This window comes from Maniola hyperantus, chromosome 13 (assembly GCF_902806685.2).
Source record: "Maniola hyperantus chromosome 13, iAphHyp1.2, whole genome shotgun sequence".
Lineage (NCBI taxonomy): Eukaryota > Metazoa > Arthropoda > Insecta > Lepidoptera > Nymphalidae > Maniola > Maniola hyperantus.
The window spans coordinates 2539612-2558271 of NC_048548.1; the positions used below are offsets into that span (position 1 = coordinate 2539612).

General features: G+C 39.4%; 2 protein-coding genes and 1 long non-coding RNA gene across 4 annotated transcripts in view; all 3 read right to left on the bottom strand.

Moving 5' to 3' along the window:
- LOC117987593 (poly(A)-specific ribonuclease PARN-like) overlaps positions 1 to 5602 on the bottom strand; it is a 45181-nt gene extending 39579 nt beyond the window's left edge. For both annotated transcript variants that reach the window (XM_034974627.2, XM_034974625.2), the window contains exons 1-4: positions 5445 to 5602; positions 5010 to 5360; positions 4725 to 4857; positions 4074 to 4229 (exon numbers count right to left, since the gene is read on the bottom strand). In XM_034974627.2, coding sequence (XP_034830518.2) covers positions 4074 to 4229; positions 4725 to 4857; positions 5010 to 5360; positions 5445 to 5463 — 659 coding nt within the window. In that variant the 5' untranslated portion in view covers positions 5464 to 5602. The remainder of the gene's footprint in view (positions 1 to 4073; positions 4230 to 4724; positions 4858 to 5009; positions 5361 to 5444) is intronic.
- LOC138403215 (uncharacterized) lies at positions 11 to 3914 on the bottom strand. The gene is made up of 4 exons (XR_011237493.1): positions 2625 to 3914; positions 2151 to 2210; positions 1856 to 2039; positions 11 to 1669 (listed from the first exon to the last, which is right to left on the bottom strand). It is a non-coding gene; the product is annotated as an uncharacterized lncRNA (long non-coding RNA).
- A 1507-nt stretch (positions 5603 to 7109) lies between the features above and the next one.
- Positions 7110 to 17499, bottom strand: Dnaaf5 (Dynein axonemal assembly factor 5). Its single transcript, XM_034974624.2, has 12 exons — positions 16779 to 17499; positions 15965 to 16148; positions 15153 to 15370; positions 14031 to 14188; positions 13524 to 13727; positions 12693 to 12843; positions 11678 to 11842; positions 11274 to 11465; positions 10373 to 10521; positions 9743 to 9935; positions 8487 to 8678; positions 7110 to 7626 (listed from the first exon to the last, which is right to left on the bottom strand). The coding sequence occupies exons 1-12, from the start codon at positions 17407 to 17409 to the stop codon at positions 7496 to 7498; spliced, it is 2568 nt and encodes an 855-aa protein (XP_034830515.1). The 5' UTR covers positions 17410 to 17499; the 3' UTR covers positions 7110 to 7495.
- Positions 17500 to 18660: the final 1161 nt, after the last annotated feature.

Sequence of the window (18660 nt, forward strand, 5' to 3'; positions counted from 1 at the left end):
GTTGATGATCAAATAATCTTATTCATATATTTGTATTTTACATGTAGGACCTGCACCTACGCAGCAGATGATTTATCGATCTATTTTGGTAGATCTGCAGGGCTATTCTGTAAAGCATTTTTCGTAATTCGACAAGTGAATTCGCGATGAGTTTGATCATTTGTATTCTGTAAAACTCGATAGTACAGGTGGCGCCGCATTGACGAATGCGGCGGTGAGATAAACTACTTGGTCAGGATAAATGAGGCACAAGTGGTATTCTCTAACGCCATTTCTTGGTTCGATCGAGCTTCGATTGTCGAATTACGTCATCTCAAAGCTCGAATCCACTTGTCAAATATAAAGTTATGTGAGAGCTATCGAATTCGGAGTGAATTTTTGCTTTAGTGATTTTAATTGATTTTATATAAAACATTTAAGCTTTAATTTAAGTGATAAGTTGTTTTAAGTAAAATAATTAGTTTATCAGTTACATTTTGTTAGTCAGTATTGGTTAGTAGGTACCTATAGAATTATTACTACCATGGCTAGATTGTGTTCAATTTCTTATTCATCATCATCAACCAATAGACGTCCACTGCTGGACATAGGTCTCTTGTAGGGACTTCCACACGCCACGGTCTTGCGCCGCCTGGATCCAGCGGCTCCCTGCGACTCGTCTAATGTCGTCCGTCCACCTAGTGGGGGGTCTTCGACGAAAAAAGTCGACGTCAAGCGAATGAGATTCGTAATTCACTTACTATTATTTAATAATTACTCGAGACTTTGTTTTTAATTACCGACTCTCCGAAGAGTTAATAGAACATTTATTGGAAGAAATAAAACATCAAGATTTGTTTACCAAATATTATTTTCGGTTTAAAGGAATATTTATTTTCTCAAAAATAATAATAATATTCACTTAACTAAAATTTTGTACATATTTTAATTTTAGTAGGTACTTACGCAGAAGTATGCATGTATTATATTATAATTCTATTTTCCTTTATTCTTATACCTAAACTATTTACCTAATTACAATATTACCTAACTTAACTAATATAAATTTAGTTAAATATAATAGACAGATAAGATATTATACTAGGTACACTATAAGAGATACTAGTTATTTTACATGAAATAAATAAAATTTTATTTTATTTTATTTTATTTAAAAGTAATAAGTGACATGACAGATTAAAAATTATTTTGTTTACTAGTGACCCGGTGGCTTAGCACGGGTAGCTTATTAAATTTTGTAGGATCTCTAATATTTTTTTAAATAAATTATATTATAGCCTTTATCACTCAGGAATAATGTAGCTTTCTACTGGCGAAAGATTTACAAAATCGGTTCAGTAGTTCCAGAGATTACTTCCTACAAACAAACTTACAAACTTTGCGTAGGTAGGTACTTAAATGGGAAAGAGCAATGATCCTAAGTTTATATTTATTAAAGCTTCCGCCAGTAGCTTTAACCCCTCCCCGATGGTCTGCAATGCCTGAGACGTAGCCGTGTCCCGTTCGTGCGCATGATTGACGATCGCTTCAAACAGCAACGAACTGCGACGGTCCACCTCAATCCGCTGTTCTTCAATTGCCAGAAATCTCTCTGTCATTCTGGAGAATTGAGACCACCGTTGAGTTGGAGATGCCACTGTTTGGCGTCTTTGGCGACGGTTGGATGGCGCTAGAACAAAAATAACTTCTTAGTAGAATTTATAAAGTAAGTAATTTAGTAGAATTTATAAAGTTAAAGTCAATCTATCCTTATTCAAATCTGTTGGTATATTTACAGACACAAACAATAATTTTATTATTGGGTAGGTACTCTAAATCTATCGTATTTTCTAGTTATCTTGTAAATTATAATTACTTGTCATCGGGGAAGGTGGCTGGTTCTGTGCTGGTGATCCCAACAGCCGACTTTGGGCATTAAGCGTGCGCCGTGAGGGACGAGCACCCGAGCCCGAGGGTGTTGTAGGCAAAGGCGGTGGTCCACTAACTCCAGCTGGTGGGGTGTGCGGTGGGGAAGGAGGTACAGGCAGAACACTCTGATTCTGAAAAAAAGTAGGTATAATAATATTAGATATGTATATTTTATGTAAATTTGATAAGATATTATTAGTAACTAACTCAACTAAAAAAAATCAATAGCAAATTAGCCTTACCCTAGTAGAAATGACTATATCTGATAGTGTGCTCGGATTGCTTCTGTAACATTGATGGTCCTAAAACAAATTTAAATAATGTGAATAAAACAATAAAATGTAAATAAATGCATAATATAGTATTTCTATTTTTATTTATTACTGACAGATGTTTGTTTAAAAATGAATTATTTTAAATACAATACTTGAGCTATTCTGTTATATACATACATCTAACAAGTTTACCACAGGGAGCATTTTGAAAGAGATAATATTATAATGTTTAGACCCCAAATTTTAGTTGGGGTTTTTAAAGTTAGTAGATTATGTACAATAGAATTAGTTACCTACACTAAATACTTTTTTTTAATGTCACACCATTGAGGCAAAGCATTAGGTGAGATGTTAATGCTAATAACCGGGACCAACAGCTTAAGTGTAACCAGGGTTTTTTAAACAATGTTTTTCTTCTTTACATGTAAACCATTCACTTACTTCTGTTTATGGCAGTGGAGCATCTATCTGCAAACTTTGGTCCACTGTTTTGAAGTTTTAACACAGCCTCCAAGGCTGTTTAGTTGGAGTTCCAGTGCCTCCCAAGATCTTCGGGCTGCGTCCCTTGCACTAGGTACTTTAGAGAAACCCTTTGCAAGGCTTGGGTTTCTCTCCAAGTACTCCAAAAGAGACTCAATTTGAGCCCGAGAAGGATGCGACGCTCTTTCCGTGATACTGTATTACGAAATGTAATCTTGTTAGACACTAATTGTTAAGTATGAACATAATTTGTAACTAAAGAGCAAAATTACAATACTTACTTCATTTTTTAGAAACTTTTTTCTCAACAAATCCTTTAAAATCCACAAAACAATAGTAACTTTTAATCCACAATTTCGAATTCGATCACTAATGTCACTTGGTTTGTAAACAAACTTAAAACTTTTTAATTCGCAGCCATCTTGCGACAAAGACCGGTAGGTGCTAAATGTAATTTCGGTATCTTATACGTTAAAAAATGAGATTTATTTTTTTATGTGTACATTTTTTTGTACCAAAACTATAAATCATACATTTTATTAGAAATGTGTACGTATTTTGATAAAAGACGGATTTAAAAATTTTACCGATTCGCTTAACCATAGAGGACACATCCCTAGTCGTTCGAGTTCGCATTCCGAACTCACTTCACTTCGCATGTGCGTAGCAGATGTTTACAGAATACCAAACCAAGGTGAAGTGAGTTTGCTTTCGAAGTGAGCTATCTCACTTGAGTGAGCCTCGATATCGAGATGTTATTTTAGTGAATAGCCCTGCTGAAGTGAAATGTGACGTAGCGAAAGGATTCACATAACAGATAGACCCTGACCTCCCGAATAGAAGGAGGACATCTTAACTAAGCTATCACGGAATCACGTGATTCTGTCAGCAAAATATACCTAGTTCAATCAAAAAACGAAATAAGAACGACCCCTTAAGGTCCAAACGCACTTACGTTGCCCTGCGCGACGCACCTTGTTCCATACAAACCCATATTATCACTGTCAAAATATCAAAATGGGTATAGTACAAGACCTGGAAAGTGACAAAAGCTAGTTTTTATCCCGAAAAATCAAAGATTTCCCACAGGATTTTTAAAAACCTGAATCCACGCGTATGAAGACGCGGGCATCAGCTAGTATAAACTATATTTGCCGCGCCACGTCGCTCAAGTGCACTTTGCTCCATACAAACTCATATAAACTATATTTCACGAGCCGCGTCGCATCGCGCAACGCAGCGTAACTGCGTTTGGACCTTTAGCCAAAGAAAGAAGTTAAGGTATTTGATCCCAAAATGTTATTATATGGGTTATTCCCGTTGAGTCACACCCCCGTGTGTAACACTGTTACTCAACGGGAATTTTTAAAAATAGTTGTCCCATTGAGTAACAGTGTGACATATTATTACCTATTCTTATTTTCTAAGACCTTGGATTCGACAAACGCCTCGTTCTTGAACCGTGTGCCGAGCTCCTGGAACAGCAGTCGCCTGATGAACGCGTTGCACCGGTCTATCTCCATCTCCTCTGACTCGTTGTCATCTAAAAACTTGCGAACTTTTTTACTGTAAGAAAAATATCAAATATCAAAATCAATTATGTGGATAGGCCGCGAAAGGATAGCAGACAGACAGACACACTTTCGTATTTATAATATTAGTATGGATGTGCAAGAGACTAGTGTAAGTAGACAGAGAGTGTGCTTGCACTTGCCTGTTATTCTGCATGAAGAGTAAATAGGCAATGCAAGAGTGAATAGGCATCTTCTTGGCAACCTAGAACTTATCATTGCTTTTTATTAGGCACAATTGTCCAAAGTAAATTTAAGTAAGGTTGTAATATTGTATGACCTCAGTTCATGTCAGGCTACTTAGCTAATACATTTATTTTATCAAAATCAAGTGTTTCAACCACAAATATTGGTTCATTGTATTGATAGTCCTTAATTTGAGTTACACTAGACCCATAAAACTCAATAACATATTATGTAATTTTAAGTGTGTAATTCTGTGGGCGGTTCTTTTACAATTTAAATAAATAAATAAATAAATAGTGCTTACCAAATGCCTTCAATCTGACTTTTGTTCTCTTCAGGGATTGAAATAGATTCCTTCTCATTGTTGTTTCTACTTTGTCGCTCCGTCAAGTTCTCTCTTAGCCTAGTCTCTGTAGGCTCCGTCATATATGATATACCTTCAAAGTTCACAAAAACAATATTACAAAGTTCTTAAACAAAATGAAAAGCTAATTACAGGTAAACACTGCATGCAAATAACTTGGATCTATCTGAATAAATAAATAAATAAATAAATTGCATGTTTAAATTGAACATCTTTCATTGTTACCTTCTTTGATCAATTTATTGAAATCAAATCCCTGTGCGGACAAAAAGTCTAGACTTGAACTTTGGCACAAAAACATTTTCTCAGGCCCCGGCCGACCACGCGGAAACAAATAGAAATTGTACGATTCATTCGTGTACTGTTTCTCGTCATCATTCCAACAGAAAGCGCATAAACCATACTGTATTAATAAAAAGTCCGTCGACCCATTCAACAATGTGGTATAGTATTCCTGAGGAGAATCGAATATAGACACGTCGCGGCCGTTTATTAAGCCTGTGAATTCAGCATCTATTACTAAAAAGTCCGCTTTTTCTATAGATGCACCGATTAAAGGCAATGCCTCTTTGAAATCTGGAAAACAAAAAAAAATCTCATGAGAACTGCTATCAATGCAACGCACAGTGCAGGACTTATTTGCAAGGTAAGGTTACTCACTTTTCCTGGTTACTTCCATTGTAAAATGTTAAAGTGCTTGTTAATAATCTATATGTACCACTGGTAGAAAATAATTAAGAAAAAATTAAATAATAATAAGCATAAAAATACAACACGCTTAGCATACGCCACAGACCAGTAATCCCACAGACCAATAACCCTGAATAACCCGTAGACCAAAGAGTATACCATAGACCATAGATACCTATACCTGCTACCATAGACTGGCGCTTCACAGTTCACTTAAAAAAAAAATAACTACTGAACTTGGTTCACAGTTGCGCTTTGCGCTTGATCAAAGACAGCTGTCAGCTGACAAGTGACAACTGGCACTTGACAGTAGGCTGTTCTATGGCATCATGCACTGAAATGGACATATTATCCAAGTACGTTGGAAAAGGTGTGCCCTACAAAATAACAGCTGCTCGATTGCGGTAAAATGACAGCTACAATGTCACGATCGCAATCATCTCTGATTGTTTGACGCTCACTCACTATTGGCTACAATGCATTATTGCAACAAGAATCGGACAAATTCAGCCAATCAGAACAATTGAAATTGCAAGAATGATTGATGCAGGTTTTATGAAATTGACCTACCGAGTACGCTCACACGATACTCAGTGCTACCATCAACGCCAAAATTGTGAAAATCGAAAATCGGCAAGTCCAGCGCACTTGTATTAGTACAGATCAGTGGCACCATTGCCGTTTGCATGATCATAGATCACAGCATTTGTCAATGTAATTTTTACCTTTTCATAGGGCTCTAAATTCTATCTTTTATAGCTACATCAGACAATGATAAAATTATGGAGCTATAATGGTAGGGGAGCCCAAGAGGGGATTTTGGGATTTACTCGAGTGCGTCCGATAAGACAAGGCAAGTTAATTAGATGCAGAAATGTGTGCATTTCACTGATCTGACAATTTGAGCGTGACCTAAGGAAATGGGAGAGGCACAAAGTTTCAAACATCGGCCATGGCTTTTTGTTGCGTCAGTTTTTTTAATAGAAGCTACTTGAGGATTCACTTAACATCCCTCCTTAATATCTGACGCACTCGATATATATTTTTGGGTCTATTTTCTTTTCTTTTTTTTTTAATTCAAAGACTTGCTTGGCTGCAATTAGACCTGGTGGGAAGTGATAATGCAGCCTAAGATGGAGCGCCCCTTCTACACCTTCGTACGACCACCCCCACCATGCAAACCGGCAGATAAATATTTTTGCGATAGAGAAACACATGGGGCGCATTATATACTACTATTAATATCTAAAGCGCTCGAGTATTTCTTCGCGATTTATTTTTTACATTATTGAAAACCTGTACGCACTCTCCCCACCAGTGACCCCACCATCATATAACCTTTTTTTCTTTTTAGCACCTAATCTTCACAATCCAACAGGTCCCCACGACGCTCGAGTAAATCCCTATTTAGCATCTTGGGCTCCCCTATTATAAGAATCATTTTAGCTTATTATTGGAATTGAACATTTCAGAGTTTCCAGGAAATTCCATACAGACAAAATGGATTTTGATATTGTTACCTCGATGCAAATGCAAATGCAGACAATAATAAAAGGAAATCGAAATCCGAAAACCTATAGTTAGGTACCTACCTAAATTACTCTTGTTAAAATACTGTCAAAATAAAACCCAATCTGATTCTCTTGTGCAGAATTTACTTGATAAAATTAACATACTTTCATTAATTATTCATTCTTGTACATAGATCTAGTCATTATTAAAACATAAAACTTAAGGCACTTTTTGCGCTAAAATCACAAAGAAAAGAAACAATAGGTAGATAGCCGTGCCGCCAAGCGATTTAGCGTTCCGGTACGGTGCCGTGTAGAAACCAAAGGGGTATGGGTTTAATAAAAACTGCCATACCCCTTCCAGGTTAGCCCGCTATCATCTTAGACTGCATCATCACTTACCACCAGGTGAGATTGCAGTCAAGGGCTAACTTGTATCTGAATAAAAAAAAAAAAAGATAATTTAAAGGATATTGAAAATAACTAGAAGTTAAAACCTATTAAATGAATTTAAATAGTGAGCTTTTCTATATGACTAGACAACCGCTCGTACGCCGCTTTGTTTCTGTACAAGTGAATATTAGCTTTCACTTTCTTCATTAGCAGCCTAGGCTCGACATCGCTGAGAGTAAGCAGAGCATCTAAAAGCAAAAAATAATTAATTAATTAGTGGTTTTACGAACTAAGACCTCGCAGTACCTATCCCATAATTCCAATAAGATAATCTTAACTAAGTACATATTAGTCATTGACTTATAAATAACTCGGTTGGAGAAAGCGAGGTTTAGACTAGCAAGAACTTCTTGCAAGTTATTTCGCAAGTACTTGCAGAATTCTTTACACTACGAGTAATATTGTACAAATGTACACGTACATACATTTGTAACTTGCGGCAAGTCCAGCAAATTACAAAACTTGCCGAAGTTTGACGACCTCCCTGGCGCAGTGGTGAGCGCTGTGGTCTTAATAGTGGGAGGTCCCGGGTTCGATTCCTGGCAGGGGTTTGGAATTTTATAATTTCTAAATTTCTGGTCTGGTCTGGTGGGAGGCTTCGGCCGTGGCTAGTTACCACCCTACCGGCAAAGCCGTGCCGCCAAGCGATTTAGCGTTCCGGTACGATGCCGTGTAGAAACCAAAGGGGTATGGGTTTAATAAAAACTGCCATACCCCTTCCAGGTTAGCCCGCTATCATCTTAGACTGCATCATCACTAACTTGTATCTAAATAAAAATAAAAAATAAAAATAAAGTGAGCTTGATTTGATTGTTTACACGGTAGAAATAGCTTGCGGAAGTCAACTTCTGCAAGTTTTGTTGCTAATCTAAACCTCGCTTTAGAATCGTGCTTAGAATATTCAAACAAGAACAAAGGGGACACTTGACGGCAAACGTTAGTTCCGATTTTCGCCACGCGCCAAGATAGCCTTGTCGCACTGTACTCAGTTACACTTGTGTGCGGACGACATTTGAGCAACGTGTGTTTGCATATCAGTGTGTCTCACCCAACATTTCCCTCCGGAACACTTCGTCCGCGTCGTCCAGATGCACAAGCATGGCGCTGTAGAGCGCGTCGACATGCGCGCCGAACACTGTCGTGTCGTAGGCGTGTGGCCGACATGTGAACAGCGTGCACAGAGTATGCACGGCGAACGAACGCACCTTGTCGCTGCTGTCGTCGAGACGTTTCAGCACCACTGCATGTTGAACAATATTATTAACGCTATAGTTCCAGAAATCTGCTAAAATTCAATCATGTTTGCATACCTTCAAGACAAGAGTGAATAGGCATCTTCTAGGCAAGCGCGCTCCGTCTTAGGCTGCATCATCACTTGCCAGCAGGGCTGATTGCAGCCAAGCGCTAGTCTATAAATTTTAAAAAAATGTTACTGTAGGTAACTATTGTGTAAAGCATTGTTCATAGCAACCGCCGAGTTTCTTGCTGGTTCTTCTCGGTAGGAACGGCATTCCGAACCAGTGGTAAATTAAAACTACCTGACTATTCATAAGTACTTGTAGGAAGTTTACATGAATAAAAAACATTCTATTCTATTCTATTCATACGAAGCCAATCCCTGGTTTCCCATTCTCACTGCCAGTCAGTACTAGTTTGTCAACAAGATACTATTAGCAATAAGCAATATAAAGACGTTAATTTCAGTTTATAAAATTATGTAATGAATTCTATAATTCCTTTTAAAGATTTCACTTTTTTGTCTGTTCTACAAATATCCAAAACGTATGATACCGCAGCCGCCATGTTAATTCCGACTGTGACGTCACATGGATTGAAGATGTAATGTATTTCACCAAGAAAACGCCGTTGCTTACCAATCCGTGTGAGGTCATCACAGATCATGAACCTAAAAAGATGGCGGGTAGCGTTTTCGCGGCGAAATTTGAAATGCAAAATTTGAATGCATTTTTATTGCACTTATTGATCGAATAATTTTTTTGTAAATTTTCTGGTAGTTTATTATCACTTTAGACACTTTTCAAAAAGGTTAAAATACCCCATTAAGTACATTATGTAGGTAAGATAAGATAATGCGCCCGTCGGTGTAAGATTCCATTTTGGCGCCCGGCGGTGTAAGATTCCATTTTGGCGCCCGGCGGTGTAAGATTCCATTTTGGCGCCCGGCGGTGTAAGATTCCATTTTGGCGCCTCCCAGGCTCCTAATTTACATTTTTTTCACAATTTTTTTTATATTAGATATCCTATCAAATATACCTTAAGAACTTATGTAGGTATATAACTTACCAAAATATAACTTATGCAGTATTTCAACAGTAAAACAGCCCCGCTGGCGGGCTAGCGTGGCCAGACAACATACCGCTCTCAGGGTATGCTGCCTCGTCAAAGCAGAGTTATCGTCGACCAAACCGACCAATAGCGGCACCATCTGATCCAGGAAGGGCTCTAGTGATTCCTTACTTGGGAATAGATTTACTTCCTGAAAACAAATATCTACCGATATGGTACACGATGTACCGGTATCTACACGATGGACCGACTGGATGCGGAAGGCTGAGGACCGGGTGTGGTGGCATTCTTTAGGGAAGAACTATGTCCAACAGTGGACGTCTATAGGCTGATATTTAAACAATAAAGAAACAAATGAAACTCTACGTCATTAAATTATAGACATTTCGACTTTGTAGAACGTTGTGTCCCCCCCCCCCCCCCCCCGTGAACATCGTGAGGACACCTGCATCCCTGAGAGTTCTCCATAATGTTCTCAAAGGTGTGTGAAGTTGCTAATCCGCACATGGCCAGCGTTGCATTCTATGGCCAAAACCCGTCTCTCTGAGAGTAGACCCGTGCTCTGTAGTGAGCCGGCGATGGGTTGATCATGATGACGATGAATTTTACCAAAAGTCTCAATCACACCTTGTCATTAGTATCGCCATCGCCTCCTCTCTCCACAGTCAGCTCGTCGGGATTGTCTTGTAGCGCGGAACACAGGCACGCTACAGCAGCCGTGCGAATCGCCTCCGCTGTTCTACCCGGCGACCATACTAGATTCGGCAGTATAACCTCTAAAATGAGTTTTATTTTTATTTACAAAAGGAAAACATACAGCACATACATGAAACTAAAGCTAATTCAAGAGACTATTACATAAGCCAGCCATTTTATTACTTACTTATTTATTTTCAGGTAGAGCTTAGGGTGAGATTAGGGTGAGGGACGCTTTCTGACTTTGCTTAGACTTAAGTCAGAATTAAAACGAGACAGAGCTATATATCTCTCACATAAATCTGTCTCGTTTTAACTCAATGTTAAGTCCGAGCAAAGTCAAAGTGCGCTCTATAGATCTCAGCCTTAGTCTAAATGTTCACAGTTTGCATGTGGAAAAAACAATCTCCACCTTTAATAGAGAAAAGAAAAGTTTCGACGTCACTTTTGGTAAATTCCCTTATATCAGTACCATTATTATAAATGCGAAAGTGTGTTAGTTTGTTGGTTTGTCCTTCAATCACCTCACAACGGTGCAACGGATTGACGTGATTTTTTGCATGGGTATAGATAAAGATCTGGAGAGTGACATAGGGTACTTTTTATACCGGACAATCAAATAGTTCCCACGGGATTTTTAATAAACCTAATTCCACGCGGACGAAGTCGCAGGTATCAGCCAGTAAAAAAAAATTATTATTCAATTAAACTTTTACAAGTATTTTTGAATCGTCAACTGCATCTACCACTGGTTCGGAATGCCTTTCCTACCGAGAGAATAATAATATGGCAAAAAAAAATGGTCAGTTTCTTAAAAGAAAGTTATACCTACCGTCAATGACAATTTTTAAAAAGGCCTCCAGTTTGTCCGGTTCGCATTTCTTGAAGTTGGTCTGCCGGTTCAACAGAACCGTTGACAGTGCGGTGAACACTTTCAGTTTCACTTCGGGGTCCACTTTTGGAGGTGCCAAGCATTCTTTCAGGAGGGGTGCGATTAGGTGCAATTGACGGCCCATTGCAGACCCTGCTTGATCAAAAGGTTTTACAGTTTCTACGAAAGTTATTCCTTTTATTATTCACTAGATGATACCCGCGACTTCGTCTGCGAGGATTTAGGTTTTTTTTAAATCCCGTGGGAATTCTTTTATATCGGAAAATGAAAGAGTTTCCACGGGATTTTTGAAAACCTCAATACACGAGGACGAAGCGAAGAAGTATTATAGATAGATCACTGACCTGCGTGTAACAACACGCACTCCAGCAGACAGCGGTCCGGCGTGAGCAGGCTCCACGTGACGGCGTCACTGTGGATGTCGGCCAGGACGCGACCGATGTGTCTATCGTACAGGGATGTCAGGGTGCGACCGCACTTCTCTATGTAACGCAGTTTGTCCAGATTTGCTGCCGAAAAAGGGTAAACTTTCATATAATTCGATACTACAGCTTACCTACAATAAGGGGCCATTCATCAATCAATAAAAAATTGAGGAGTTTTTTTTTGTTTTTTTTTTAATAGATATAGCGAGCAAGCGAGCAGGCGGGTCACCTGATGTTAAGTGATTACCGCCGCCCATGAACATTTGTAGCACCAGAGGAGCCGCCGATGCGTTGCCGGCCTTTTAGGAATTTGTTGGTCCGCCCCTTGAATAACCCCATGTTATAATCTAGTGTTTCATGACCCCATGTTGTATCTAGTGTATAATTTAGTAGTTTCACCCTTTAACCGTTTTTGAACGAAAAACGTTTTCAAAGCGGTCACCACAATTACAAGTAGATGGCGCTCTTCACTCGTACGAAGAAATCGATCAGCAATCATTGGATACGAACCCAATCCTTGACTATTCACGTCGCTCTCACTAGATGGCAGCACGGGTACCATCCTTGGAAGTGAAAGCAGAACACGCAAATCTGAATCGCACTAACGAAGTGTTTAGGAATCTGCACTATATATAGAAGTTTCAAGACACAAACGTTGGCCCAGCTGGCGCTACCGAGCAAACCAATCGATCGGTGGGAGAGATCTCCCTTTGATACGGGCGAACCTACACACCGCTCCCGTACAGGTGCTGTTCTTGCCCTCCAAGGGAAATAATGTAGGACGGTAGGGCATTATAGTATTCCGGGAATTCAAAGAGTTCCCACGGGATTTTTTGAAAACCAAAATCCACGCGTACGAAGTCGCACGGGTATGAGTCCTATGTCCAGCACTGGACGTCGCGTCTGTTACTAGCTTACTAGTAAGTATACTCACACAAGGCCATAAACTGCATGTTATCGTCATGAGGCATCGCATACACTGAGAAGTTTATGATGAACAGCTGTTCCGCCACCGCCACGCAATCACCCGTGCAGAGGTCCATCAACGCCTCGGTTACTTTTAGCAAGTTCCTTTGGTACTTTGGCTGGAAAATAAAATTTAATATTGGTAAAAAAGGCATCATTTGGCACATGAAATAAAATTAATCTAAATCAATTTTTTGGCTATTTGTAATAGGTGCCTTATGCCCACGACTTCAAATTTCAAACCCCTATTTTACCCCCTTAGGGGTTGAATTTTCAAAAATCCTTTCTCAGCGGATGTTACGTCATAATAGCTATCTGCATACCAAACAGCTCGATCCGTCCAATTGTTTAGATTAGTTGATTTTTAAATAACACTTTTTTTTTCGAAGCAAAGCTATTTTTCTCTACAGTCATTTGAGATAAAGAACTAATAATACGCAAAAAAGAAACAACCGATGTAATGTACCTCATGGCTGGGCACCGCTTTTTTATATCCTTACTAGATGATGCCCGCTACTTCGTCCACGTGGATGTAGGTTTTACAAAATCCCGTGGGAACTCTTTGATTTTTCGGGATAAAAAGTATCTTATGTCCTTCCCCGGGATGCAATCTATCGCTGTACGAAATTTCGTCAAAATCGGTTGAATGGATGGGCCGTGAAAGGGTAGCAGACAGACAAACAGACAGACACACTTTCGCATTTATAATATTAGTATGGAAGTATGGATGAATGAGCGAGACACAGCTTTTCTTCTGTAAGATGCCAGAGCTTTTTGATTACACAGGTAATAAACTCACCTTCCGAACCCGACACCTATCTGGATCAGCTAGTTCCTTGCAGAGCTCATGCATGACCTTCTCCTTGACAAGTTCTGCGCGGGACCCCTTCAGGATGTTGGCGATGACGAAGAGCGCGCTCCACGAGTCAACCTCAGCTTCTACGAGCGGCCACCACGTGTCCGGCGTCATGAAGTAGCCGAACAACTCAGATGCACGCTCGATCTGTGCCCATAGGTAAAATTTGCTTAGATTTCAAACAATAGGTCTAGCCGTCAGTTTTAATCTAAAAATTATCAAGGAAAAATTACAAGAAAAGCTGTGGTTTTATTTTTTTATACTTTTTAAAACGAGGCAGGTAATGAAGATCAAAGTGTGCTTTTCTGCTCGTAGCTTTTGTCAGAATTCAATTCGAGTTGTAACGTCACACGACGGAGCGGCATCATATATCTTGCCTTTACCTATAGGTACCTACGTTTAATACGCCTCAAACAGAACAAATACTTAGATGTGACGAGAATACTTCACCTCGACCACAACTCTGCAGTCGTCGTCGGATGCTCCCCTGTGTAGCGTCCTCGCGATGGTGTTAGCGTGCTGAGTGGAGCCCTCCTCCGCGCACAACACTAGCCAACAGAGCAGCTGCGCGCAGCGGAGACGAGCGTCCGCCTGCCAGCCGTCCATCTCTGTGACGAGAATACTTCACCTCGACCACAACTCTGCAGTCGTCGTTCGACAACGGTCGTCCTACTTGGTAGGTCTATGTACCATTGTATCCGCACGGATCTAGAGGCATGAGCGGTAATAGTGGGGATACTTGTGCACGGGTACAAAAAACTCGCCGACTCACCGTAAAAAGGATTTGTGTGTGCGTGGACGACTGTAATTAGCACAGATTAGAGAAGTAGATCATCTGTGGTAATTAATGTACAGAGACACGTGGTATCCAATGCAGGAGGCAGAGTCGTGATATGACAGCCAACCAATCACGGATATTGGCATGACCAACAACCCAAAATATGAGTCCTGCACATTAAAGATCATGCTTTTAGATCCGTACTTACCGAGTTTTATTATTTACTAGCTGATGCCCACGACTTTGTACGCGTGGATTTAGGTTTAAAAAAAATCCCGTGGGAACTCTTTGCTTTCCCGGGATAAAAAGTAGCCTATGCCACTCTCCTGGTTTTTAACTATACCCATGCAAAAAATCACGTCTATCTGTTGCTCCGTTTCGACGTCATTGAAGAACAAACCAACAAACAAACACACTTTCACATTTACAATATGGGTACTGATAAGACACCTTAATGAAAGAGGGCGGCCTCAAAACAACTATTCTGTTTGGTGTTCAATTTAAATACGGATACCTACTTCCATCTGAAAAAAGTCACACCTAAAGAAATTTTTGCTAGATGACCCCTGGGACTTAGTCCACATAAAAAGTTTTTTTAAATCCTGTGGAACCTCTTTGAATTTCCGGAATTAAAAGTAGCCTATGTCCTTCTCCAAGCTGCAAGCTATTTATGTAAATTCCGTCAAAATTGATCATATTTTGACATTTATAATATTAGTACCAATTTGATTTTTTTTTGAGAGAAAATCTCAAATCTTTAAAATTTGTAAATCTTTTTATAGAATTTAAGGTACCTCTTCCAATCGCTGGAACAATTTTCCCTATATTACTCTGTACTAGTATCCTACATCCTAGATTAGGTCGCTTAACATCAGGATAGTGTGCCGGCGTGTCTTTGAGGAAGTCGGTCTTCTTTTTAAGATCCTCTTCATTTTCCTCCATGTATTGACGACCTATGTCGTCCCAAAGCTTCGACGCAGTCTCGCGGATATCAGCCATTACATCACTGAGACTGTAAAGGTTAAAAAGAAATCTTGTTTTTAATAGACTAGCGCTTGGCTGCAATCAGTGGCAAGTGATGATGCAGCCTAAGACACTTGCCTAGAAGATGCCTTTTCAGTTTTCACTCTTGAGTTGAAGGTCAATCAGTATTAACTTAATGTCACTATTAAATATTTATTTCAAACAGACATATGGAGACTAAAATCATTTTTTTTTTAATTCTGGTACAAGTTAGCTCTTGAGGTCGATCTCACCTGGTGCCAAGTGATGATGCAGTCCATGATGAAAGTTAGCCAACTGGGAAGGGACATGGCATATCAAACCTGTACCCCTGATCGGTTTCTATGTGGCATCATATTATTATACGGAAACGCTAAATCGCTTGGCGGCACGGGTTTGCATGCATATTAAAAATGCGAAAGTGTGTTTGTTGGTTTGTCCTCCATACCTCCAATCACATCGCAATGGGGCAACACATGATTTTTGTATGGTTGTAGTTAAAGACCTACTGGAGAGTGACATAGATTACTTTTAATTCCGGAAAATCAAAGAGTTCCCACTGGAACTCGTAGTTAGGCATTAGCTAGTTATTAAATATCCAAACCTAGTAAGCAGCAAGGGTATCATCCGGTGCCAGAAGGAATAGCGATCCCTATATGTCAGCATCCAGTTGCCGACCTCCATAGTGACTTGCAGTCTAACTTGAGTGTTCTCATCAAACAGTTTCTCAGCCATCGGGGTGATGGATAGCTCGAAGCATTTGACATTGCCTGCTAGGACAATGGCACCTAGAAATTCAAATTAAACAATCAATTAACATACTGCATAAACTTTATAAAACCAATCCCAAGAGACTAACAATTTTTTCTTGCATGATAGACTAGCACTTGACAACAAACATCCTTAATAAAAAACAATGAGAAGTCTAAGTTGAATGATGTCTATTCACTCTTGCCTTGAAGGAAATTAGGCTATTGTAGGCAAGAAAGACTTCACAGACACTAAAAGGGCATCCCTATACTTCCATACACATCCCCAACTTAAATACCAATAAAAGTTATCTCAACTTTAAAATGTATAGCTAAATTAAACATCTGCTTATTTTTCTATCTGTTTAAACTATACTATCTTATATAATATATTATATTATATAATATATTATATAATTAATCTATCTAAATACATAAAAGGAAAAGGTGACTGACTGACTGATCTATTAACGCACAGCTCAAACTACTAGACGGATCAGGCTGAAATTTGGCATGCATATAGATGTTATAATTTAGGCATCCGCTAAGAAAGGATTTTTAAAAATTCAACCCCTAAGGGGGTGAAATAGGGGATTGAAATTTGCGTAGTCCACGCGGACGAAGTCGCGAGCATAAGCTAGTCTTCATATAAAACTTGATAAGTCATACCAATAGCTCTTACAGCTGCAACCCTCACTCTAAAATGTTGGTGAGCAAAGTTTGACAAGATAGGCTTTACATAACTCTCCGATTGGAAATGAAAATCTTGCTGCATTACTTTGGTTACCAATATTATACATTCACATGCCTCCAATTTTACTTTGGAGTACTGATCAGTGCTAGTCTTAGTCAAAATACTGGTGAAATCATTAATAAATGGTGTCAAAAGATGTGTCCCCTTATACTTTTGTAATATTTTATGTACTAGCTCTATCAAAACGAGGCGTATTTCCTCAGAGTCTTCGACAATTTCAGGGCACCCAATACGACGGACGATGACTGGCAGTATGTAAGTTAGATAATAATCATTAAGAGGCAGTCGCTCTATGAAATTGGACATTATCAAAATTGCACTATCTCTACATGCTTCGGAAGCGTCTGAAAAGCTTTTCAATATATGCGCATAGATTTCTGGGAATACAAAAGTTAAATCACTATGCTTGTTCAATGGATTTTCAAATATCTCTTCGTTTATCTTAACTAAACCATTTCGGCGAACCACTTTTGATTCACTTTGGAGTGCGGTTATGTATTGTTCCAGAACGCTCTTTGGGTTATCTTGTAGTTTTGTTTGTGACATATTTTTCTTTGAAGAGAAGAAAGATTCAAGAATATCTATTGCTCTAACTATATTGCTAAAAAATCGACAAAACTATCTTTGAGCTGTGATTTTTTTTATTGACAAACAAATTACGTTTCCATGACAACAACCACAGATTAATAACTTAATTTGGACCATAGACAGTTTGAACTTTTATGAAATCTACTACTCTGGATTCTAGTAGTATGGGATTGACCTGACCAATATTTTATGAAATCTGGATAAACTACACACTCTCGCCACATAATTATGCTCGTTCTTCAGCACAACACAACAGCTTCTGAACAGCACATAGATGAAGTGCGAATACTTCACTATGGAACAGCAAGTGTGGATAGGACAGTGATACCTAGGTACCTTTTCATTCTTGGATAGTGAACAAAGGCATTCGCACCGCAATAGGTAGGTACCTAACTCGCGAGTGTAAAGCGAATTAAAATATTTACATCGGCCAAGCAGCATGTGGCCAGCATTAAGGTTCGTACGCACCTGAGCGGCGCGGCGCGGCGCTTCAGTGAGCTTCACGTCGCGGCACAGAGCTTCAAAATATCATTTCTATCATTTTGTATGGCGCATATCGCACTAGAGCGGCGCGGCGCGGCGCTTCACCGCGCGTTGCCGCGCGGCACGGCTGGAGAGAATATTTTGAAGCGCACCGAAGCGACGCGCAGTGCAGTGACGCTAGTGCGACATACCCAGCGGCGCGGCGCGGCGCTTCAGTATGCGTACGTCGCTCGAATAAGATACACGCGCATCTTGTTAGGTATTTAAAGTACAGGCAAGAATCGGCAAGATAGACCTCAAAATAAATAACGTAGGTTTAATTTTTGACACATGACGTGTTCCTCATGCTCTTAGAAGTATATCCTCAAAGGTCCCAACCCCTAGGATGTCGGCTTCCCCCCTTCCCAGTGTCTAAATGTATAAATGTCTCTCCGAGCGTTATGAGAAAACATCAATGGTAAAAATAATCCTGATTAAATAACTATAATATATTATGTACATAATATTATACCTACCTACTTCATCTAGGTAGAATTAATAGTTTCGGAAATATGCCTACCTATTGTTGTACTTGTGTTTATATTATACTAGCTTATGCCCGCGACGTCGTCCGCGTGGACTACACAAATCTCGAACCCCTATTTTACCCCCTTAGGGGTTGAATTTTCATAAATCCCTTTTTAGCGGATGTCTACGTCATATTAGCTAGTTAGCTAGCCAGCATGC